Below are 24,961 nucleotides of genomic sequence, written 5' to 3' on the forward strand. Positions count from 1 at the left end.
AATCAGTCTTCCACGAAATAAAATAGTCCCTCCCACCTCCACCCTCCGTTTTAAAGCCGACTCAAACGTTAACTTTATCACAGCAATGCGGGTTTAACGATGTTTTGCGTTCTACATTAAATGAAGACATTACCGTTTGGCAGCTTGCTTTATTTTGTATGATAGATACGTATTGGCCAAGTATATTAAGATTTAAGAGCGAAGAGTTTCAGGAAGTGACAGTGAGAGAGCAGCGCCCTGCGTGTGCTGCTGTATGTGGTGAAATGCAGAGAGAGTTCTCTCTCTCTCTCTCTCTCTCTCTCTCTCTCTCTCTCTCTCTCTCTCTCACCCCCGCTCGTGCACGAGCCGAGGGAAATCTCCTCTTTCTCGCCGAGAAGAGCCTGGTGACGCGAGGTTAAAAAATCTCCGAAACGAAAATCAAAATTGTAAATAAGAGTTATTTTTGATAAACTGAGCACACAGGGGTGATTTAAATACTTACTTTGACCGACTCAATTTTTTTCTCAAGTTCCAAAAGTGTCATATTAACCCTTAACGGGGGTATAGAGCTCAAACAGCTCTCTTGATACCACTTTTGAAACTATGGCGCATTGATATGAACGGTGAACAGACCATTTAGCTAGGTGTACATTATCACTGTACAATATCACAAAATAATGGACACCTTGCAGCCAATCAGAATCGAGTATTCACCCAGACCATGGTATAAAGTTGTATAAATGGGTCTCTTTGGTACAGTTGTCATGAACGGTGAAATTAGCAAAACCATTTTTTGAAGCAGGCGGTAAACATGTTTATTTCTGCTGTAAAGCTGGCAATTTTAACATGGGGGTAGTTTTTGGGACTTCCACATGACGTGGGCTTCATCTTTCCAAGCTGGAGGTCACCGCTTGGTCAGAGCAAATCAAGAGTCCAGCATCAATTTAAGATCCAAATTTCTAGGACTTTTCAATGCAATGAATGAATAAGTTCCATTTGTATAATCAGTTTCAACTTGAATCAATTCAATCTAATCATTTCATACAAATTCAGAAAACAGAATTGGAATTCAGTCGTCTGCTGCAAGAAATCTCATCACTTTCAATCTAAGTCATTTTACACAAACACAAGATCTCAAGTTAAGACTTTGGAAACCTTTTCAAGTCATCAAAGTACAAGTCAGAGTCAAGTCCCAAGTCACCAGAACACAAGTCGAGTCAAGTCTCAAGTCTTCTCTTCATGCATCAAGTCTCAAGTAACTCAAACAGTAGGCTCAAGTAACTCAAACAGTAGGTTCAAGTAACTCAAACAGCAGGCTCAAGTAACTCAAACAGTAGACTCAAGGAATTCAAACAGCAGGCTCAAGTAACTCAAACAGTAGGCTCAAGTAACTCAAACAGTAGGCTCAAGTAACTCAAACAGCAGGCTCAAGTAACTCAAACAGTAGGCTCAAGTAACTCAAACAGCAGGCTCAAGTAACTCAAACAGCAGGCTCAAGTAACTCAAACAGCAGGCTCAAGGAACTCAAACAGTAGGCTCAAGGAACTCAAACAGCAGGCTCAAGTAACTCAAACAGTAGGCTCAAGTAACTCAAACAGTAGGCTCAAGTAACTCAAACAGCAGGCTCAAGTAACTCAAACAGTAGGCTCAAGGAACTCAAACAGTAGGCTCAAGTAACTCAAACAGCAGGCTCAAGTAACTCAAACAGTAGGCTCAAGTAACTCAAACGCAGGCTCAAGTAACTCAAACAGTAGACTCAAGGAATTCAAACAGTAGGCTCATGTAACTCAAACAGTAGGCTCAAGTAACTCAAACAGTAGGCTCAAGGAACTCAAACACTAGGCTCATGTAACTCAAACAGTAGGCTCAAGTAACTCAAACGATATGCTCAAGTAACTCAAACGGCAGAAACTCAAACAGCAGGCTCAAGGAACTCAAACAGTAGGCTCAAGAAACTCAAACGGTAGGCTCAAGGAACTCAAACAGTAGGCGGAAGTAACTCAAACGGTAGGCTCAAGGAACTCGAAACAGTATGCTCAAGTAACTCAAACAGCAGGCTCAAGTAACTCAAACAGCAGGTTCAAGTAACTCAAACAGCAGGCTCAAGTAACACAAACAGTAGGCTCAAGTAACTCAAACACTGAATAATTCAAACAGTAGGCTCAAGTAACTCAAACAGTAGGTTCAAGGAACTCAAACAGTAGGCTCAAGGAACTCAAACAGTAGGCTCAAGTAACACAAACGGTAGGCTCAAGTAACTCAAACGGTAGGCACAAGTAACTCAAATGGTAGGCTCAAGTAACTCAAACGGCAGGAACTCAAACAGCAGGCTCAAGGAACTCAAACAGTAGGCTCAAGAAACTCAAACGGTAGGCTCAAGAAACTCAAACGGTAGGCTCAAGGAACTCAAACAGCAGGCTCAAGTAACTCAAACGATAGGCTCAAGTAACTCAAAGAGCAGGCTCAAGTAACACAAACAGTAGGCTCAAGTAACTCAAACACTGAAGAATTCAAACAGTAGGCTCAAGTAACTCAAACAGTAGGTTCAAGGAACTCAAACAGTAGGCTCAAGGAACTCAAACAGTAGGCTCAAGTAACTCAAACGGTAGGCTCAAGTAACACAAACGGTAGGCTCAAGTAACTCAAACAGTAGGCACAAGTAACTCAAATGGTAGGCTCAAGTAACTCAAACGGCAGGAACTCAAACAGCAGGCTCAAGGAACTCAAACAGTAGGCTCAAGAAACTCAAACGGTAGGCTCAAGGAACTCAAACAGTAGGCTCAAGTAACTCAAACGGTAGGCTCAAGTAACTCAAACGGTAGGCCCAAGTAACTCAAACAGCAGGCTCAAGGAACTCAAACAGCAGGTTCAAGTAACTCAAAGAGCAGGCTCAAGTAACACAAACAGTAGGCTCAAGTAACTCAAACACTGAAGAATTCAAACAGTAGGCTCAAGTAACTCAAACAGTAGGTTCAAGGAACTCAAACAGTAGGCTCAAGGAACTCAAACAGTAGGCTCAAGTAACTCAAACGGTAGGCTCAAGTAACACAAACGGTAGGCTCAAGTAACTCAAACAGTAGGCACAAGTAACTCAAATGGTAGGCTCAAGTAACTCAAACGGCAGGAACTCAAACAGTAGGCTCAAGGAACTCAAACAGTAGGCTCAAGAAACTCAAACGGTAGGCTCAAGGAACTCAAACAGTAGTCTCAAGTAACTCAAACGGTAGGCTCAAGTAACTCAAACGATAGGCTCAAGTAATTCAAACAGTAGGCTCAAGTAACTCAAACAGTAGGCTCAAGGAACTCAAACAGTACTGTAGGCTCAAGTAACTCAAACGGTAGGCTCAATTAACTCAAACGGTTCAAGTAACTCAAACAGTAGGCTCAAGTAACTCAAACAGTAGGCTCAAGAAACTCAAATGGTAGGCTCAAGTAACTCAAACAGTAGGCTCAAGTAACTCAAACAGTTGGTTCAAGTAACTCAAACGGTAGCCTCAAGGAAATCAAACGGTAGGCTCAAGTAACTCAAACAGTAAGGCTCAAGGAACTCAAACAGTACTGTACGATACGATACGATACGATACGATACGATACGATACGATACGATACACTTTATTGTCAGTTCACACTGAAATTTGTCTTGCAAGACAGCGGCAGTCCCATGCACGAACACATGACAAAGAGAACAAAACCAAAAACACAAAGATACATACACACATACGGCACACAGAGAGCACTGGTCACTGCTCCACTGACCCTCGGCGATGTTCTTGATTAAGCCTCAGGATCGACTGATGTATAAAGGACTTTCTTTTATGATCAATTATTTATTCGTATTTTCATAAACAATACAGTCCACACACCAAAAGAACCACAAATATATAACAAACAAATAAAGACATACAAAACAAAAATCAAACTAAACCTAACCACTATTCTAAGAAAAGAAAAGAAAAACAGTGTCACATCAGCAGCCCACAAACACTATTGCAAAAGCCCCCGGCATAAACATCAGCTTAAATAAAATAAAATAAAACATCTTCCCATCATAGTCCATTCACAAAATCCAAATATTTCCCCCATTTCTGAACATATTTCTCCGACTGGTTAATGAGACGAAGAGAGAGTTTCTCGTATGCTGCCACCGTCCCCAGCTGAGAGAGCCATACATTCACTGAGGGTAAATCAGCCGACTTCCACTCATGAACTAGAATTTTCCTGCCAAGCATAAGAGCTGTATGGATCCAGTCTGCTTCAGACTTGGGGAGGTTGTGCAATGGTAGAGGATCACCAAGAATAAACAAACTAGAAGAGAATGGAACATCCTGCCCAATTATCCCTTTAATTTTTTCGTGAATGGCTGTCCAAAAAAAATGGGCTTTAGGGCAAGCCCACATAAGATGTACCAGAGTACCATCCGTGATGTTACATCTCCAACACTCTGGGCTCTCCCTCAGCTTAGCTCTGAATAGCTTTACAGGAGTCCAATAGATTTTATTTATAATCTTAAACTGGATCAGTCTTGTTTTAATCTCCCTAGACACTTTCTTTACATTCCTTAAGATTTTTTTCCATGTCTCATCAGAAAATGACATATTCAAATCAACTTCCCAACCCACTTTAAGAAAACCAAACTTAGTATCTGATTGAGTCAAAAGCATGGAATAGTATTTTGAAGCTTCGTGTCCACTTCCAAATAACTCCAGAATTAAAGAGGGGGTATTCGAGTTCAGAGGTTTGGAAGGAGGCAGTCCGAATGTCTGAATTAACAGATGCCTCATTTGACAATACCTCCAGCCCTGGCTTTCAGGTAAATCAAACTGTTGTTGTAAAGCAGTAAATGATTTTATATTGTCCCCCAGGTAAAGGTCCCCCAAAACAAGGATGCCCCTATCCACCCAGACCTTCCAAATAAATGGTTTCTTATCTATATTAAGCTTAGCGTTCAGCCAGATACCTGAAGACAAATTCAAAAAAGGATCAAAATTTAGTATTACAGCCGACCTTTTCCAAATCCATTGCATATGCTGGAGTATTGGGTGAGTCTGGGCATCCTTCGGCAATTTTGCCGATATATAATAAATAGAGGGGATAGCCTCACAGAGGGCCTTTTCCATAGAAAACCACGGTGGAGCGCGCTCAGGAGGTAGAGTCCAATGGGCCAGGTGCCTCAAACCAAAAGCCTGATAGTATAAAAGCAGATTTGGAATACCTAGTCCTCCCTGGTCCACTGGCCTCTGTAACCTACGCAAGTTAATTCTAGGGCGCTTATTGTTCCAGAGAAATGTATTACAAAGCCTATCGAACTGCTTAAAGTACCTCAGAGGAATCCTTATTGGCAGTGCCTGAAGTAGGTAATTAAACTTTGGTACACAAGTCATCTTCACAATGTTAGCCTTACCCCACATTGAAATTAAAAGGGGGGCCCATCTCTCTATATCTACTTTAAATTGACCTAGCAATGGCTCAAAATTTATACTAATTAGCTCTGAGAGCTTAGGGGGGAAGGTTATGCCCAGATATCTAATGCCCTCCGTGGGCCATCTAAAGTTTCCAGACTGAAACAAGGATTTGGGGCAATAAGCCGTTAGTGGAAGAGCTTCCGATTTCAGCCAGTTAACTTTATAGCCTGAGAGCTTGGAAAATGAGTCTATTATCTTAAATAATGCAAAAAGGGACCTCTCTGGATCTGAAACAAATAGAAGAATGTCATCTGCATACAACATCAGCTTATGCAAATCTTGACCAATCTGTATACCAGGGAAAGCTGGGTCTAGGCGAATAGCTGAAGCTAGAGGCTCTATTGCCAGGGCGAAGAGCCCAGGGCTCAAAGGATCCCCCTGTCTTGTCCCCCGCCCTAGTTCAAAAGGAGGTGAAATAATACCATTGGTCAGGACTGCAGCTTGAGGCAGAGTATATATTAACCGTATCCAATCAATAAATGTATTACCGAAGCCAAAGGACTTCAAAGTCAAAAACAAATAACGCCATTCTACCCGATCAAAGGCACGTTCTGCATCAAGAGAAATGGCTGCCATAGGCATCTGTTCATTCTGTGTAGCCCACATTATATTAATTAGACGTCTAACATTATCGACATAATTGCGGGAATGAATGAAGCCGACTTGATCTTTATGTATTAGATAGGAGATAACTTTATCCATTCTCTTAGCGAGGATCTTCGAGAGAATTTTTCCATCACACCCAACTAAGCTAATAGGCCTATAACTTTTACAGTCTAATGGGTCTTTCCCTTTTTTAAAATCAAAGTAATAAGTGCCTCTGACAAAGTCCGGGGTAGGGAACCCCGTTCTAATGACTCAGTATACATATCAAGTAATAATGGAGCTATTTCTGCAGCATAGCAGTGATAGAATTCTGCTGAAAACCCATCTAAGCCAGGTGATTTAGCTAATGGTAAGTTATGTATGACCTCCAAAATCTCCTCTACAATAATAGGAGCATCCAGCATAGCACGTTGCTCCTCAGAGAGAGAGGGGAGATTTATATTAAACAAAAATAAAGTTATCTCCTCATCCTCTGCAAGTGATTCTGAAGTATAGAGTTGAATATAAGAGTTCCTAAATGCATTATTCATTTCAGTTACATCAGAGACCAAACTACCCCCCTGTGCCCTAATAGCCGGAATAGCGCTCATAGACTCCCTTTGTTTAATATAATTGGCCAGCATCCTACCCGCTTTGTCCCCCTCTTCGTAGTGTTTCTGTCTGGCTCTAAACAACGCAAACTCTGCTCTTTCAGTAAGAATGGAATTAAACTCGTATTTCAGTCTGGTCAGAGCTATAAGATTAGAGGAAGTCATGTCGTTCGCATATGAACTCTCTGCTACTTTAATTTGTTTATCCAATTCAACTTGTTTTGCAATGTTAGCCTTTTTCCTGTAGGATGCATATTGTATAATATAACCTCTAAGAAAGGCTTTCATAGCCTCCCAAGCTACTCCTGATGAAGGGGCAGAGGGTAAATTTGTTTCTTTAAACATATCTATCTGTGCCCTCAGGGCTCAGGTATAAAGGACTTTCTTAGTCTGACCTTCTTGAAAGTTGGTAACAGTAGGCTCAAGAAACTCAAACGGTAGGCTCAAGTAACTCAAACGGTAGGCTCAATTAACTCAAACGGTAGGCTCAAGTAACTCAAACGGCAGGCTCATGTAACTCAAACAGCAGCCTCAAGGAACTCAAACAGTAGGCTCAAGAAACTCAAAACAGTAGGCTCAAGAAACTCAAACGGTAGGCTCAATTAACTCAAACGGTAGGCTCAAGTAACTCAAACGGCAGGCTCAAGTAACTCAAACAGCAGGCTCAAGGAACTCAAAACAGTAGGCTCAAGTAACTCAAACAGTAAGCTCAAGGAACTCAAACAGTAGGCTCAAGGAACTCAAAACAGTAGGCTCAAGTAACTCAAACGGTAGGCTCAAGTAACTCAAACGGTAGGCTCAAGTAACTCAAACGGTAGGCTCAAGTAACTCAAACGGTAGGCTCAAGTAACTCAAACAGTAGGCTCAAGGAACTCAAACAGCAGGCTCAAGTAACTCAAACAGCAGGCTCAAGTAACTCAAACAGCAGGCTCAAGTAACTCAAACAGTAGGCTCAAGTAATTCAAACAGCAGGCTCAAGTAACTCAAACAGTAGGCTCAAGGAACTCAAACAGTAGGCTCAAGTAACTCAAACAGTAAGCTCAAGTAATTCAAACAGTAGGCTCAAGTAACTCAAACAGTAGGCTCAAGTAATTCAAACAGTAGGCTCAAGTAACTCAAACAGTAAGCTCAAGTAACTCAAACAGTAGGCTCAAGGAACTCAAACAGCAGGCTCAAGTAACTCAAACAGCAGGCTCAAGTAACTCAAACAGCAGGCTCAAGTAACTCAAACAGTAGGCTCAAGTAATTCAAACAGCAGGCTCAAGGAACTCAAACAGCAGCTGCAAGTAACTCAAACAGCAGGCTCAAGTAATTCAAACAGCAGGCTCAAGGAACTCAAACAGCAGGCTTAAGTAACTCAAACAGCAGGCTTAAGTAACTCAAACAGCAGGCTCAAGTAACTCAAACAGCAGGCTCAAGTAATTCAAACAGCAGGCTCAAGTAACTCAAACAGCAGGCTTAAGTAACTCAAACAGCAGGCTTAAGTAACTCAAACAGCAGGCTTAAGTAATTCAAACAGCAGGCTCAAGTAACTCAAACAGCAGGCTTAAGTAACTCAAACAGCAGGCTCAAGTAATTCAAACAGCAGGCTTAAGTAACTCAAACAGTAGGCTCAAGGAACTCAAACAGCAGGCTCAAGTAACTCAAACAGTAGGCTCAAGTAACTCAAACAGTAGGCTCAAGTAACTCAAACAGCAGGCTCAAGTAACTCAAACAGCAGGCTCAAGTAACACAAACAGCAGGCTCAAGTAATTCAAACAGCAGGCTCAAGGAACTCAAACAGCAGGCTTAAGTAACTCAAACAGCAGGCTCAAGTAACTCCAACAGTAGGCTCAAGTAACTCAAACAGTAGACTCAAGTAACTCAAACAGCAGGCTTAAGTAACTCAAACAGCAGGCTCAAGTAACTCAAACAGCAGGCTCAAGTAACACAAACAGCAGGCTCAAGTAATTCAAACAGCAGGCTCAAGGAACTCAAACAGCAGGCTTAAGTAACTCAAACAGCAGGCTCAAGTAACTCAAACAGTAGGCTCAAGTAACTCAAACAGTAGACTCAAGTACCTCAAACAGTAGACTCAAGTAACTCAAACAGTAGGCTCAAGTAACTCAAACAGTAGGCTCAAGTAACTCAAACAGCAGGCTCAAGTAACTCAAACAGTAGGCTCAAGTAACTCAAACAGTAGACTCAAGTAACTCAAACAGCAGGCTTAAGTAACTCAAACAGCAGGCTCAAGTAACACAAACAGCAGGCTCAAGTAATTCAAACAGCAGGCTCAAGGAACTCAAACAGCAGGCTTAAGTAACTCAAACAGCAGGCTCAAGTAACTCAAACAGTAGGCTCAAGTAACTCAAACAGTAGACTCAAGTACCTCAAACAGTAGACTCAAGTAACTCAAACAGTAGGCTCAAGTAACTCAAACAGTAGGCTCAAGTAACTCAAACAGCAGGCTCAAGTAACTCAAACAGTAGGCTCAAGTAACTCAAACAGGCTCACCATTTTAAGAGTTCCTAAATGCATTATTCATTTCAGTTACATCAGAGACCAAACTACCCCCCTGTGCCCTAATAGCCGGAATAGCGCTCATAGACTCCCTTTGTTTAATATAATTGGCCAGCATCCTACCCGCTTTGTCCCCCTCTTCGTAGTGTTTCTGTCTGGCTCTAAACAACGCAAACTCTGCTCTTTCAGTAAGAATGGAATTAAACTCGTATTTCAGTCTGGTCAGAGCTATAAGATTAGAGGAAGTCATGTCGTTCGCATATGAACTCTCTGCTACTTTAATTTGTTTATCCAATTCAACTTGTTTTGCAATGTTAGCCTTTTTCCTGTAGGATGCATATTGTATAATATAACCTCTAAGAAAGGCTTTCATAGCCTCCCAAGCTACTCCTGATGAAGGGGCAGAGGGTAAATTTGTTTCTTTAAACATATCTATCTGTGCCCTCAGGGCTCAGGTATAAAGGACTTTCTTAGTCTGACCTTCTTGAAAGTTGGTAACAGTAGGCTCAAGAAACTCAAACGGTAGGCTCAAGTAACTCAAACGGTAGGCTCAATTAACTCAAACGGTAGGCTCAAGTAACTCAAACGGCAGGCTCATGTAACTCAAACAGCAGCCTCAAGGAACTCAAACAGTAGGCTCAAGAAACTCAAAACAGTAGGCTCAAGAAACTCAAACGGTAGGCTCAATTAACTCAAACGGTAGGCTCAAGTAACTCAAACGGCAGGCTCAAGTAACTCAAACAGCAGGCTCAAGGAACTCAAAACAGTAGGCTCAAGTAACTCAAACAGTAAGCTCAAGGAACTCAAACAGTAGGCTCAAGGAACTCAAAACAGTAGGCTCAAGTAACTCAAACGGTAGGCTCAAGTAACTCAAACGGTAGGCTCAAGTAACTCAAACGGTAGGCTCAAGTAACTCAAACGGTAGGCTCAAGTAACTCAAACAGTAGGCTCAAGGAACTCAAACAGCAGGCTTAAGTAACTCAAACAGCAGGCTCAAGTAACTCAAACAGTAGGCTCAAGTAACTCAAACAGTAGACTCAAGTACCTCAAACAGTAGACTCAAGTAACTCAAACAGTAGGCTCAAGTAACTCAAACAGTAGGCTCAAGTAACTCAAACAGCAGGCTCAAGTAACTCAAACAGTAGGCTCAAGTAACTCAAACAGTAGACTCAAGTAACTCAAACAGCAGGCTTAAGTAACTCAAACAGCAGGCTCAAGTAACACAAACAGCAGGCTCAAGTAATTCAAACAGCAGGCTCAAGGAACTCAAACAGCAGGCTCAAGGAACTAAAAACAGTAGGCTCAAGTAACTCAAACAGTAGGCTCAAGTAACTCAAACAGTAGACTCAAGTAACTCAAACGGTAGGCTCAAGTAACTCAAACGGTAGGCTCAAGTAACTCAAACAGTAGGCTCAAGGAACTCAAACAGCAGGCTCAAGTAACTCAAACAGCAGGCTCAAGTAACTCAAACAGCAGGCTCAAGTAACTCAAACAGTAGGCTCAAGTAATTCAAACAGCAGGCTCAAGTAACTCAAACAGTAGGCTCAAGGAACTCAAACAGTAGGCTCAAGTAACTCAAACAGTAAGCTCAAGTAATTCAAACAGTAGGCTCAAGGAACTCAAACAGTAGGCTCAAGTAACTCAAACAGTAAGCTCAAGTAACTCAAACAGTAGGCTCAAGGAACTCAAACAGCAGGCTCAAGTAACTCAAACAGCAGGCTCAAGTAACTCAAACAGCAGGCTCAAGTAACTCAAACAGTAGGCTCAAGTAATTCAAACAGCAGGCTCAAGTAACTCAAACAGTAGGCTCAAGTAACTCAAACAGCAGGCTCAAGTAACTCAAACAGTAGGCTCAAGTAACTCAAACAGTAGGCTCAAGTAATTCAAACAGTAGGCTCAAGTAACTCAAACAGTAAGCTCAAGTAACTCAAACAGTAGGCTCAAGGAACTCAAACAGCAGGCTCAAGTAACTCAAACAGCAGGCTCAAGTAACTCAAACAGCAGGCTCAAGTAACTCAAACAGTAGGCTCAAGTAATTCAAACAGCAGGCTCAAGGAACTCAAACAGCAGCTGCAAGTAACTCAAACAGCAGGCTCAAGTAATTCAAACAGCAGGCTCAAGGAACTCAAACAGCAGGCTTAAGTAACTCAAACAGCAGGCTTAAGTAACTCAAACAGCAGGCTCAAGTAACTCAAACAGCAGGCTCAAGTAATTCAAACAGCAGGCTCAAGTAACTCAAACAGCAGGCTTAAGTAACTCAAACAGCAGGCTTAAGTAACTCAAACAGCAGGCTTAAGTAATTCAAACAGCAGGCTCAAGTAACTCAAACAGCAGGCTTAAGTAACTCAAACAGCAGGCTCAAGTAATTCAAACAGCAGGCTTAAGTAACTCAAACAGTAGGCTCAAGGAACTCAAACAGCAGGCTCAAGTAACTCAAACAGTAGGCTCAAGTAACTCAAACAGTAGGCTCAAGTAACTCAAACAGCAGGCTCAAGTAACTCAAACAGCAGGCTCAAGTAACACAAACAGCAGGCTCAAGTAATTCAAACAGCAGGCTCAAGGAACTCAAACAGCAGGCTTAAGTAACTCAAACAGCAGGCTCAAGTAACTCAAACAGTAGGCTCAAGTAACTCAAACAGTAGACTCAAGTAACTCAAACAGCAGGCTTAAGTAACTCAAACAGCAGGCTCAAGTAACTCAAACAGCAGGCTCAAGTAACACAAACAGCAGGCTCAAGTAATTCAAACAGCAGGCTCAAGGAACTCAAACAGCAGGCTTAAGTAACTCAAACAGCAGGCTCAAGTAACTCAAACAGTAGGCTCAAGTAACTCAAACAGTAGACTCAAGTACCTCAAACAGTAGACTCAAGTAACTCAAACAGTAGGCTCAAGTAACTCAAACAGTAGGCTCAAGTAACTCAAACAGCAGGCTCAAGTAACTCAAACAGTAGGCTCAAGTAACTCAAACAGTAGACTCAAGTAACTCAAACAGCAGGCTTAAGTAACTCAAACAGCAGGCTCAAGTAACACAAACAGCAGGCTCAAGTAACACAAACAGCAGGCTCAAGTAATTCAAACAGCAGGCTCAAGGAACTCAAACAGCAGGCTTAAGTAACTCAAACAGCAGGCTCAAGTAACTCAAACAGTAGGCTCAAGTAACTCAAACAGTAGACTCAAGTACCTCAAACAGTAGACTCAAGTAACTCAAACAGTAGGCTCAAGTAACTCAAACAGTAGGCTCAAGTAACTCAAACAGCAGGCTCAAGTAACTCAAACAGTAGGCTCAAGTAACTCAAACAGGCTCACCATTTTGTCCAAACAGGTGCAGGAGAGCTGAGGGGCAGGAGAGGGTCACAACGTCCCCGACAGCCGCGTCCTGCCAACACGAGATGTTGTCCCACACGCCACGGCAACCTGGACATGCACGCACGCACGCACGCACACACACACACACACACGCACACGCACACGCACACGCACACGCACACGCACACACACATAAACACAAACAAGTATCAAAAAATCATGCTTAGCCTATAGCTTCCTTTGCGTCAGCCTATTTGCTAGCATGATAGACAGCCGCATTACAAATCAAGCTAATGTAGCAGGGGGGATCCACCATAGGGTGCTGTGTCCACAGAAAGCTTTTTTGGAGCTGCCAGCGCCTTTATGCAGTTAATTTTCTATAGTAAAGACGCGGTAACAGTACTCTTCTTCCCAGCACCTTGCCTGGTGTTTCACTGCTCTTGGGCCGCCGGCTTGTGTTTTTGGGCGGAGCACTCTGTCTTGTGTATGTGGATACACCGTTGTAGCTGTACCTTTAAGAGAAATTGAGCAGCTTTACGACAGCTGCCGGAAAGCGTCAGTGAGTGTCAGAGTGTGGTGGTTGAGGCGTGTCGGTGAGATGGCTGTCTGTAACCGAGTTAGGGTTAGGGTTAGGGTTAGGGTGTAGCCACACAGCTGAAACATAGACTGTATAAAGATATGGATGTAGCGACACAACTGTAACATAGACTGTATAAAGATATGGATGTAGCCACACAGCTGAAACATAGACTGTATAAAGATATGGATGTAGCCCACAGCTGAAACATAGACTGTATAAAGATATGGATGTAGTCACACAGCTGAAACATAGACTGTATAAAGATATGGATGTAGCCACCGTGACCTCTAACCTCTGTGACGTCACCCATTGCTTTGTGGCTTTTGAAGCCTCAAGTTTGGCATTTTGACCGTTGCCATCTTGTTTAATAGACCCTTTTTACGCGGGCATTTTGTGTCGAAAAGGCAGGGTAAACACAGGTGCAAGCAAAACACTAATGAGGCTTTTTGAGGCAAATTCCAATCACGGAAGTTTGAAACCCTCATTAGTGTTTTGCTTGCACCTGTGTTTACCCTGCCTTTTCGACACAAAATGGCCCCCGTGAGAAGGGTCTATTGGAGCCAGAAGCAGCTAGCGTGAGACCAGGGGTTTCCCACAGAGGTGCAGCCAGTGGAGTCACCCCCTGCTGGTCATTAGAAAGATTGCAGGTTTAAGGCACTTCCACATTAGCTCAATTTTTTTCAGCCCTTGAACTGAAAGCAACTTGAGCGCCCCTCCTCCGGGTGTTGTCACAAGGCATTCTGAGAAACGTAGAATCAGTAAGTGCAGACGAGGCAGACGAGGCAGGTCGATGCAGACGGGGCAGACGAGGCAGACGAGGCAGGTCGATGCAGACGAGGCAGACGAGGCAGGTCGATGCAGACGAGGCAGACGAGGCAGGTCGATGCAGACGAGGCAGACGAGGCAGGTCGATGCAGACGAGGCAGGTCGATGCAGACGAGGCAGACGAGGCAGGTCGATGCAGACGAGGCAGGTCGAGGGAAGTGAATCAGTAACTGCAGACGATGCAGACGAGGCAGGTCGAGGGAAGTGAATCAGTAACTGCAGACGATGCAGACGAGGCAGGTCGAGGGAAGTGAATCAGTAACTGCAGACGAGGCAGACGGGGCAGGTCGAGGGAAGTGAATCAGTAACTGCAGTCGATGCAGACGAGGCAGGTCGAGAGAAGTGAATCAGTAACTGCAGACGAGGCAGACGGGGCAGGTCGAGGGAAGTGAATCAGTAACTGCAGACGATGCAGACGAGGCAGGTCGAGGGAAGTGAATCAGTAACTGCAGCCGATGCAGACGAGGCAGGTCGAGGGAAGTGAATCAGTAACTGCAGACGAGGCAGACGGGGCAGGTCGAGGGAAGTGAATCAGTAACTGCAGTCGATGCAGACGAGGCAGGTCGAGAGAAGTGAATCAGTAACTGCAGACGAGGCAGACGGGGCAGGTCGAGGGAAGTGAATCAGTAACTGCAGACGATGCAGACGAGGCAGGTCGAGGGAAGTGAATCAGTAACTGCAGCCGATGCAGACGAGGCAGGTCGAGGGAAGTGAATCAGTAACTGCAGACGAGGCAGACGGGGCAGGTCGAGGGAAGTGAATCAGTAACTGCAGTCGATGCAGACGAGGCAGGTCGAGAGAAGTGAATCAGTAACTGCAGACGAGGCAGACGGGGCAGGTCGAGGGAAGTGAATCAGTAACTGCAGACAATGCAGACGAGGCAGGTCGAGGGAAGTGAATCAGTAACTGCAGCCGATGCAGACGAGGCAGGTCGAGGGAAGTGAATCAGTAACTGCAGTCGATGCAGACGAGGCAGGTCGAGGGAAGTGAATCAGTAACTGCAGACGAGGCAGACGAGGCAGGTCGAGGGAAGTGAATCAGTAACTGCAGACGAGGCAGACGGGGCAGGTCGAGGGAAGTGAATCAGTAACTGCAGTCGATGCAGGTCGAGAGAAGTGAATCAGTAACTGCAGACGATGCAGACGAGGCAGGTCGAGAGAAGTGAATCAGTAACTGCAGCCGATGCAGACGAGGCAGGTCGTCTGCATCTCCCTCCCTACCCGTCTACAAAAGAAAACTAAAAGAACATCTGTGCTCAATGGAATTGTGCTAAAAAAAAATTCTGTTGCCATTGTAATTTTTATTTCTTTTGATGTATTGCTCAATTAAGTTTGTTTATTTTGTTTTATTTTTTATTTTGTACTATCTATGTATTATTATTTGTACTATCTCCTTGGTTATAATTAGAATTTTTTTTTTTTTGAAATATATATATATTTTACATGAGGTTCTCGATAAGTCCTTCCAGGGTTTCTTACCTCTCCAAGCACTGATATGTATTGTATTTTATTAATTTCCCCTCCAGGTGAAATACACTTGGCATGTATTGTCTTTACAGTGCAAAATCAATTAAATCAAAAAAAATCGAATCAATCAGTAACTGCAGTCGATGCAGACGAGGCAGGTCGAGGGAAGTGGGATCACCCAAAAAATCACATACATTGATTAAATAACTGGAATGTGTTGAACAGTTTATTGGAGGTGGATTTTTCCTTCATGACAATTTCTGCTATAGCTGAACACACTTCCTCAATTCTGTGGCACCACACGCACGCACGCACGCACGTCTATACAAAGGCGTGGGAAAGAACACAATGTGCACAAGCTGCAAACCTCACAGACAAAAAGCCTTCCCTCTTTTATCATGGCAGCGAAACCACTTGAACACACAAGATCCTGCGTGTGTGTGTGTGTGTGTGTGTGTGTGTGTGTGTGTGTGTGTGTGTGTGTGTGTGTGTGTGTGTGTGTGTGTGTGTGTGTGTGTGTGTGTGTGTGTGTGTGTGTGTGTGTGTGTGCCTTCTCTGTGACCCGGGAGCAGCAGGAGTAACCGGTCAGAGGTAAATAAATGACTGATAGTGAAAGTGTTGCAACATGGCCTGAAACGGCAGCAAGCGCACACACGCACACACACACACACACACACACACACACACACACACACACACACACACATTCTTCTTGCTTCTGCACGTTTCTCTCTCCTGCATCCAGTCTGCATTAGAACTAGAGGATGTTCCAAAGAATGCCTCTGAGTGTACCTGTTCTCACTCTCAACGACCATACCCCTTTTTCCTCATTTTTCAATGTGCAGAGTTAGTCCAATTAGACTTCTATAGAACTATCATGCACAACTTCAATTCCCGTCCTGGTTGCTCCACTAGTGCCGCCTCTGGTTGGTCGGGGCACTTGTTTGGGGGGGGGGGGGGGGACTGGGGCAAATAGCGTAATCCTCCCACGTGCTACGTCCTGTCGGTGAAACTCCTCGCTGTCAGGCAAAAAGGAGTGGTGACTGCATATGTAGGAAGCATGTGCTAGTCTCCAACTCTCCCCGGACAGGGATGTCTAACCTTCACCAAGTTGTTTTAGTGGCCTAACCAATAAGCATAATACAACTTGCTGGTTATGGTCTCGTGGCCTTGACACAAAAAAAACGGTGGCATCAAAAGATGATGAAAAACGGGTACCCAGCAGTGCATTAAAAAGTGAAGCCAAGGGGTCCTGACCACCTGTCTGATGTGTGTGTGTGTGTGTGTGTGTGTGTGTGTGTGTGTGTGTGTGTGTGTGTGTGTGTGTGTGTGTGTGTGTGTGTGTGTGTGTGTGTGTGTACCTGCACTGTACAGTGGCTGTTGCTGCAGTTGTGTGTGGCACTCTTGCTCAGCTTTCTGTATCTCCCAGCGGAACTGACAGACGGGCATCCTTCCATCGACCTGCAGACAGGAAGCAGGAAGTAATCCAGCAGGAAGTGAAGGTTATCTCGAGCGGTAACCAGACTAGCCAGAGTTCAGCTGCAGGTTGTCTTTGTTGACTGCCCTGTGTCTGCTCTGCACACTGTGTCTGCTCTGCACACTGTGTCTGCTCTGCACACTGTTTGATAAACGTGTTTCAGACTGGAATATTTTGTTTGATTTCCCGACCAAAGTTCATATTCTACTAATCTACACTTGAACAATGAGCCCACATACACATTAGATAAGACTTTATGGGAGAATTCCTCTTTTTTTTTTAAACCTGTATCTTATTTCCAGCTTATTTAATTATGATTTTTATCTCACCCTGAAAAAGTTTTTTTTAAATTATATCGATGCACACGAAGCTATAATGCGCTGAGCAGTGGCCTGGAAGCGAGGAACATGTAGGACATGTATAATGCCTGTATTTATGTCCTGTAAATATCTGATTTTCTGACACGTAGTGGCTCATATCCTCATCATATGATAGTGACATGAATATATGTATATATATATACATATATATATATATATATATATATATATATATATATATATATATATGTATCCTCATCATATGATAGTGACATGAATGTGACCCGCTGTAATTTACCTCTGCCATCCATCCATTGCTCTGTTTTCCATCCGGGGACTCAGAGCTCAGACTCAGTTGAGAGCTCAGAGCAAATCATGTTAACGGTACCTTTTCATAGGTAGGTCACAGATGCAGAGTTAAGGCAACACGTGTCTTAAAGGGATAGTTCCGATTTTTTGATGTGGGGTTGTATGAGGTACTTGCCGACAGTCATTGCACTACATGCAGTAGATTGCAGCCGGCAGAGAAATGGAGACCTGCCCCATCAGGCAAGTAGTGTCTGTTGCTGTGGACAAAGTCTCGAGCAAAAACATAAAAAAACAACAACATACAATTTGGTCATACTGTTCACCTGGCGTAATCCAAGTCTCAACAAGCCCTGAGATGCCAAGTTGACTTGAAAAGACGTAATTTTTAGCTGAAATCTGCACTGTAGCCAGGTGTGGCAGTAGTGGGGCTGCTGCACAACCCGCTACAGTGAAGAATTCAGCTCTATAGAGAGCCGCAGGGATGACGTATTTGTGTAGTCAGAACGCAAGTCCTGGACTTCCTGGTTCTTCACTGTTTCTGTCTAGGGGATTTTTGGTGTGATGCTTCAAATAAGGTCTCTGGGCAAGGCAAGATTAATCAAACGCGAACCAGAGTTCAGTCGGATAATCTTCACACATGAGGACCACTTTCATGAGTTTTGTAGCGTAAATGCGAGCCCTAGAAGTAAAAAGCTCGAGCTAAGCTAATCCAGAACTACACACTGTCGCATAGGCTTCCACGTCACGTCAGCACTCAACCTGGACTGTTGTTGATGTGTGCACTGATTACCCCCGGCTGAACAGGGCTGAACCAGGTGAGGGAAAGAGAATTTCCGTGTTCGTCCTTTGAAGTGGTGACGTTATTGACGTATATATCCCCATCGACTCAACAGTGTAGTCTCATTTAGTCGTTTGCTAGCTAGCCGCCCTTTTAACGGCACGTAAAAGCTTCACAACTCATAAAAGTGGTCCTCGTGTGTGAAGATGATATTACTAAACACTGGTTCGCGTTTGATTAAGCCAGCGTTGCCCAGAGAGATTATTAGAAGCATCGCGCCAAAAACCCATTCAAAACTCCCATAGGCGAAAACAGAACCAGGACTGTTAGCATCGATGATTTCCGGACTCGTTCCTGCGGCTCTCTATTGTCTGGTGTGGCCGGTCTCCATTTCTCCAAACTGGGACCGCGCCGGCTGCATTCTACTGCATGTAGTCCACTGACTGTCAGCAAGTCCCTCATACAACCCCACGTCAAAAAAAATCACAACTAACCCTTTAAGTTAGAGTGTCCATAGATATTCCAGAGACATACAGGAGCCTTTTCTGACAACGAGATGTCTGGCATAGTGAGTTATAGCACAAGGGTTACAGTGAGATGACCATTCATCAGGAAATCTTACATTCCCTGACGTGACCCCAGGTCAGCTGTTCATAAATAAATGTTGAATTTTCTTCTGCAAAATGCCGCCTTCAGTGTGTGAATGGGTGAATGTAGGCACATTGTAAAGCGCTTTGGATAAAAACGCTATATAAATGCAGTCCATTTACCATTTACACAGTCATGTATACAGTCTTACACCCTTCTCTTTTTTGTCATTTTACATAGCCTATATATATTTATCTGAATCTATAAGCTCATGATTCAAATGGTGAAAAGTTTGTTTCAGCTTACAAAAGTCTTTATATCATTTTCCAACACGTTCTCATCCCAGGGTGTCAAATTCCCCTGCTTTGTCATGGCACTTTTTAACCGTCACTTTTTAACACACTTTTTCTCATGCTTTTTCGATGCCACCAATGAGACCGTAATGGATATTATGTTTACGGCGCAGAAACACGGGAAATGGAAGCGACGCAGCGTGTCACAGAAGCGTCGAGCAGGAGCCCGGCCATTCACACCACAAGCGCTGTTTTGCTCCGCGCCGGTCACAACTCGCACTGACTTCATGCCTGGCTGCACGCGGCAGGTCGCAGCTCGCTTCAAAAACATACCAGACGCGGAAAGCCCCGCTGTAGGCCATGAGCCACGTCGCACCGCGCCGCGTCACCGCCAGTGTTGGACGCTGAAATTAAACTTCACCTCGCTACCGCGTCAGATCCGTTTCCAGGGTGTCTGCACTGTTATCAGAATCAGAATCAGAATCACTTTTATTGTCACAGTATGCAAGTTACATACGAGGAATTTGTCTTAGTGTCTGTATGCAGCGTAGCGGTTACATCAATATACAGAGATAAGAAGTAGGAAGATAACTAAAAACAATCACAAGTTGCAAGTGCAATCAAATCGAGTAAATATATACAATATGTACATGAGTGGTGAAGTGTTCTGTGGATAATAAATATGAATTTACGTTGAATTTACATGAGATTTACAGAATAAGTTAAATAGGCGTTAAATAGGCAGTGGATTTACATGAATTTTTCTATTCAATTCAAACTTTATTTCAGACACAAGCGCATGTCCATATAAAACAATACAAGACATAAATACATAAATATACATTATAAATGCATAAGGACGACACTAAAATAAATACAAGGCATCATAAAACATAGAGGCTCTTTCTCCAATGTCGCCACAAAGGAGAATAGAACCTGGCGTTGCTTAATGCAGGATTGGATAAGGCCACAATAACCCTGTTCACAGAGGCATCTAATCGACACATAAATCTGTACATGAGATTTCTCAAAAGTGCATATAGTGTCGGTATACCCATAGTGACAAACAGCTGACTGGCACTATGCCAACGAGGGACACGCAAGAGCAGTCGTAGAGCATCATTATAAGCCACATTACGTTTTTTCATGCTGCTTTTTCTGTAGCTGCCCCACAGGTGAGCAGTGTACAGTGGCGTACAGTACATTCTGAACAGTGACACTTTGACATCAGCTGTATGGAATTTACATATCAACATGTTTGCCTGGGCGTACAGTTTACATCGCTGTCTCATATTATCATTATCATCATCAGACAGATCATCAGTGATACAATGGCCGAGATATTTAATCTGGTGGCACACTGCAAGGACGTTGCCACTCAAATAAAACTGGGGAGAAATTCACTTGCGCTCTTCTTTACATACAATCATAATGTTACTCTTCTTGGCATTGTAAAGGATGTCACATTCTGCCCCACAGAGAGAACATTATGTTAAGCAGCTGTTGTAAGCCGGCACTATACGGCGAGAACACAACTAAATCATCCGCATACATAAGGTGATTAAAGATAGATTCACCAACAAGGGAGCCAGTATTGCACATATTTAGACGTTTGGACAAGTCACCCATATAAACATTATAAAAAAGGGAGAAAGGATTCCCCCCTGTCTCACCCCGTTACCCACGGTAAACTGAGAAGACACAGAGTTCCCCCAAGACACCTGCATTTTCTGATGCGCATACCAGAATGCAAAAATTCTAAGGATGAACCTTGGAACTCCACAGTTCGACAATTTATTAAAAAGTATGTTATGGTTGACTCTCTCAAAGGCCTTGGAGGCATCTATAAAACAAGTAAACATTGTTGAGTTTTGGCTCCTGTACTTAGTTATTAATTCTTTCAAAGCAAAAATACACATGTCCGTTCCATGTTTGCGTTTAAAACCATACTGATTATCAGTGGTAAGAAGATACATTTCAATTCTCTCCAGTAAAATTCTCTCCAGTACTTTAGAGAGTATGCTGGCTAGAGCAATTGGTCTATAATTCTCTTTACTATTAATTTGACCAGCCTTGTCCTTAATAACAGGCACAAGTAAAACTGTTAACATGGATTCTGGCAGAAGGCCATGTTTAACAAACCCTGAGAGGCAGAGGGCCAGCAGAGGAATGACTTGCGACTGACAAACTTGAAATGCTCTGCGGAGATGTGATCAGTACCACATGCCTTGTTGTTTTCAAGATTAAAAATGGCATTGTGAACCATCATCTCTGAGCTGATGTTTAAATCCTCGGAGGGGTCGACATCTCCAGCCATAAACTTTTAACTTTTTCACTTTTAACACAGTTAAAAAGATCATAGTAGTGCTCTTTCCATAGTTCAGCAATTTTATCTGAGCCAGAAACCCCGTCTATGTTAGATGGTAAAGGAGCTGTACAGTTATTCATGACTCTCACCTCTTTCCAGAAATCATGATAGTTGCTGTTGCCCAGCTTCCTAGCGAGGGAGTCAGCCCTCATGCTGTTGCCCAGCTTCCTAGCGAGGGAGTCAGCCCTCATGGATGCCTCCTTCCTACTAATGAAGCGGACAGCATATTTACACCTCGCATTTGAAAGTTTTTTCTGCTGAAACAGAGGCCCCTGTCTCACCTTACCAGCCTCCACCCACATTTTAAAGGCTTCTCTGGCTACAGTGTGTAGTTCTGCTACATGCTCATTCCACCCAGGTTTTATGCTAAGTTCAAACAGGGCACCCAAGCCTTGCCTACGCCTTGCCTTTACCCACGCTTTTAAATAGGCGTCCTTTTTAGTCAATGAGGCTGTGTACACAGGGCGCCTCAACGTGAACCTTGCATGTACCCACGCCCCGCCTGAGCTGCGCCGATTTTATCGTTTAGGCATGAGTTCTATTTTCAAGCCGACTAGGCGCGTGAAGGCAGACTTCTTCTGTCAAGCCATGAAGGAAAAACGCGACAATATCTGTGGGAAATGGCAAAGTCAACTGAATTTCAAAATAAAATGGTGTTACTACAACAGTGTTGAGCAGAGAGAGAGAGAGAGAGAGTGATTGGTGGCTATCACGTGGGGCTTTCTCCCCGTCGGTAAACAAATCTTCAGGAGAGAGAATAGCGACCGAAGAAGCAAGATGGACAATGAAAAGTGAATCCACTTAGTACAACAGCACCCAGTTCTCTATGACAGCACCCAAGAAGGAGACCTGGTTATACATATCCAGCATCAATAGCACATTAAATATATCCGATTTATTTTACCTACCACACGTGACAAAAAAAACACTCGGGAGAGAGGAGAGCCGCTTGTAACTTGGCTCAGGTTCAGCGTGGAATAGGCGTGCAGTGTGATCGCAAAAGCGTGTGATAGGTTCACGTGCAGCTCAAGGTCCGTGGGTTGAGGCAAGGCAAGGCGTAGGTGCCCTGTGTGAACGTAGCGTTACATGGTGTGCAGCAACCCTGTTGTTGCTTTTACACAGAGGTTTACTGGAGACATTAAGACATTCAATTATAAAATCATACATAGAGCACAGGTCATTACCGTGTTTCTCATCTTTACAGTTTACATCACAACATAGAACTGCTTCACGAGGTAAATCAATAGAATTGAGCAGCATGTCAGACTGAGCAGTGTAGTGTCTCAAGTCCTCAGCAGTTAAGCTGGACCAGTCCAACTTCCCTGCACGAACTCTGTTTCCTTCCCCAGATATTGCTGGTATGTTGTTAACAACTAGAGACATTACAACCGGTATATGATCAGTTGTGGCCAAATCATGATCAATCTTAATGTCCTCAAGGGAGGCATGCGCGTCTGCTGTGCTGATGCAGTGGTCCAGCCATGACACTGTGTGCCATGCATCACTGACATATGTGTAACTGTTAACAGGTAAAAACATTTTACTTGATCAAATTAAATTATTAGAACTGCACCAACTGATTAGCAAACAGGGAACTATTGTCACAGATGTCTTCATTAAAATCTCCCACTAAAAACACACAAGATGACCCACTCTCCTCAATAAAATAATTTAAAAAGGCCAGTCTAAAACAAAAATCATCTTCATTTTCATATGACTCGTAAGGCATGTAAACGTTCAGGATAATGAATATTCTGTCAGAGCACTTGATCTCAATGCCAATAGCCCAATCGACACCAAGCCTAATTACTGTCACTACAGGGTCAAGTTTGCAGTTCCACAGAATCGCTACACCCCCGGGTATTCTGCCTTGGACTATTTTGTCACGGAGGTCAGTCGTGGATTCACCAACACCGTGAAAGTTATTGTGAAGTGTGTTGAGCTTTTCAAGATCTTGCTTAGCTAGCCAAGTCTCTTGAAAGCACACAATGTCACATTCTTCTAACAGTTTGTCAACCACCAACCTTCTCGCCTTGTCACTCTCACCGTGCCCAAACCGCAGGCCACGCGTGTTGTAAGACACAACTCGAATCTTCCCTGATTCAGTCATGTCGGGTGGTGGGGTTTCCCCCTCCACGTCGAGCGCTGGGATCAGGCCCACTAGTTAAGGTGTCTCTGGGCTTTCTTGACTCAAATAAGCATCTGACAAAAGTCCCAGCAGGCCACAGGTCCGGTTCGTACATTTCAGCTACATCCTCGCATTCCGCAGTGACTTGGAAGGAGCTGAATCTGGACTGCTCAGTCTCAATCTTGCGACATAAGACATCCCGGCCCAGTCTCTCCTTCAGATATGCACTGAGAGTGTTAGCGTCTAGGTCGGGGGCAAACTTAGTGGCAAATATGTTTACCCGTTTCGTACTGATTACTTGGATGTTATTGGTCCTACCAGTACCCACTATGCCCACAGTTTTCCTTCTCTCTCGTTTCAATGGCACTTGGCTGGCCCGGGGATCTGGCTGTGGGCCTACCTGTTCAGATGCCTTCTTTTTGTGCCGTCCTCGCTTCTTCACCACAGAGCTCCACTCTGGTGTAAGTGGAGGTGGTTGTGATGTGGACGCATGTGTGGGTGGATGTGATGAGGGTGCAGCGGTGGCCACAACCAGGCTAGCCTTCCCAGCAGCAGCTCGCCCCTCAGCAGCAGATTCCTGGGCCAGGCTAGTAGCTCCTGCAGGGCTTTCAACAGCAGACAGACGGTTGCCAAGGGGCTAGGTTCTCCGCCTGCAGATTTTCACAGACAAGCGTTTGAGCCTCAAGGACGCTCTTTACACCGCATATGTCCTTGCTTAACTGCTCCATTCTCCCCAGCAGTGCTGAAATGGCCTGGTAAATGGTAAATGGCCTGCATTTATATAGCGCTTTTATCCAAAGCGCTTTACAATCAGTAGATAGTCTACATTCACCCATTCATACACCGATGGCGGCAGGCTGCCACGCAGGGTGCCTACACACCATCGGGAGCAAGGAGGGTTAAGTGTCTTGCCCAAGGACACAACGACAGCAGCTGGGAGGGAGCGGGGATCGAACCGCCAACCCTTGCGTCATTGGCCGACCCGCTCTACCTCCTGAGCTAAAGCCGCCCCACTTGTGCTGAGACGACAATGTGATCATATGAGATTGGAGGAAGTGCATCCAGATAGTAGGAAACAAAGCGAGGTATATCTTCCCCCACTTCATTCAGTACCTTCAAACAGGCTTTGAACATTGTTTATGTCCTTTTGTGGGCCTTTGTGGCTGACACATCTCAGTGTAGTGTTGGGACACAGCTCAAACAGAAGCTTCTTAGATGACTCAATCCATTCTGAATTGAAATTGTTCGTGGCCAACAAAACAATGTCCTCATGGCTCAGAGTTCTCATCTTGATGACAAGGACATTCAGGAATTCCTCCTCAACAATCACCTTGCCTTCAGTAGTTGTGTAGACTTCAGGCTTGCTGCGGGAACAGACGACTCCAGCT

At 44.0% G+C, this 24,961-nt stretch overlaps 1 protein-coding gene across 3 annotated transcripts in view; it reads right to left on the reverse strand.

Annotated features, from left to right (window-relative positions):
* LOC310772500 (vasoactive intestinal polypeptide receptor 2-like) overlaps positions 1–24,961 on the reverse strand; it is a 144,530-nt gene that overhangs the window by 95,904 nt on the left and 23,665 nt on the right. For 2 of the 3 annotated variants that reach the window (XM_083632323.1, XM_083632324.1), the window contains exons 3-4: positions 16,674–16,773; positions 12,442–12,549 (exon numbers count right to left, since the gene is read on the reverse strand). In XM_083632323.1, the coding sequence (XP_083488449.1) occupies positions 12,442–12,549; positions 16,674–16,773 (208 nt within the window). The remainder of the gene's footprint in view (positions 1–12,441; positions 12,550–16,673; positions 16,774–24,961) is intronic. The other variant, XM_083632325.1, reaches the window with a different exon arrangement.

This window comes from Poromitra crassiceps (genome assembly GCF_964638095.1).
Source record: "Poromitra crassiceps genome assembly, chromosome: 2".
Taxonomy (NCBI): domain Eukaryota; kingdom Metazoa; phylum Chordata; class Actinopteri; order Beryciformes; family Melamphaidae; genus Poromitra; species Poromitra crassiceps.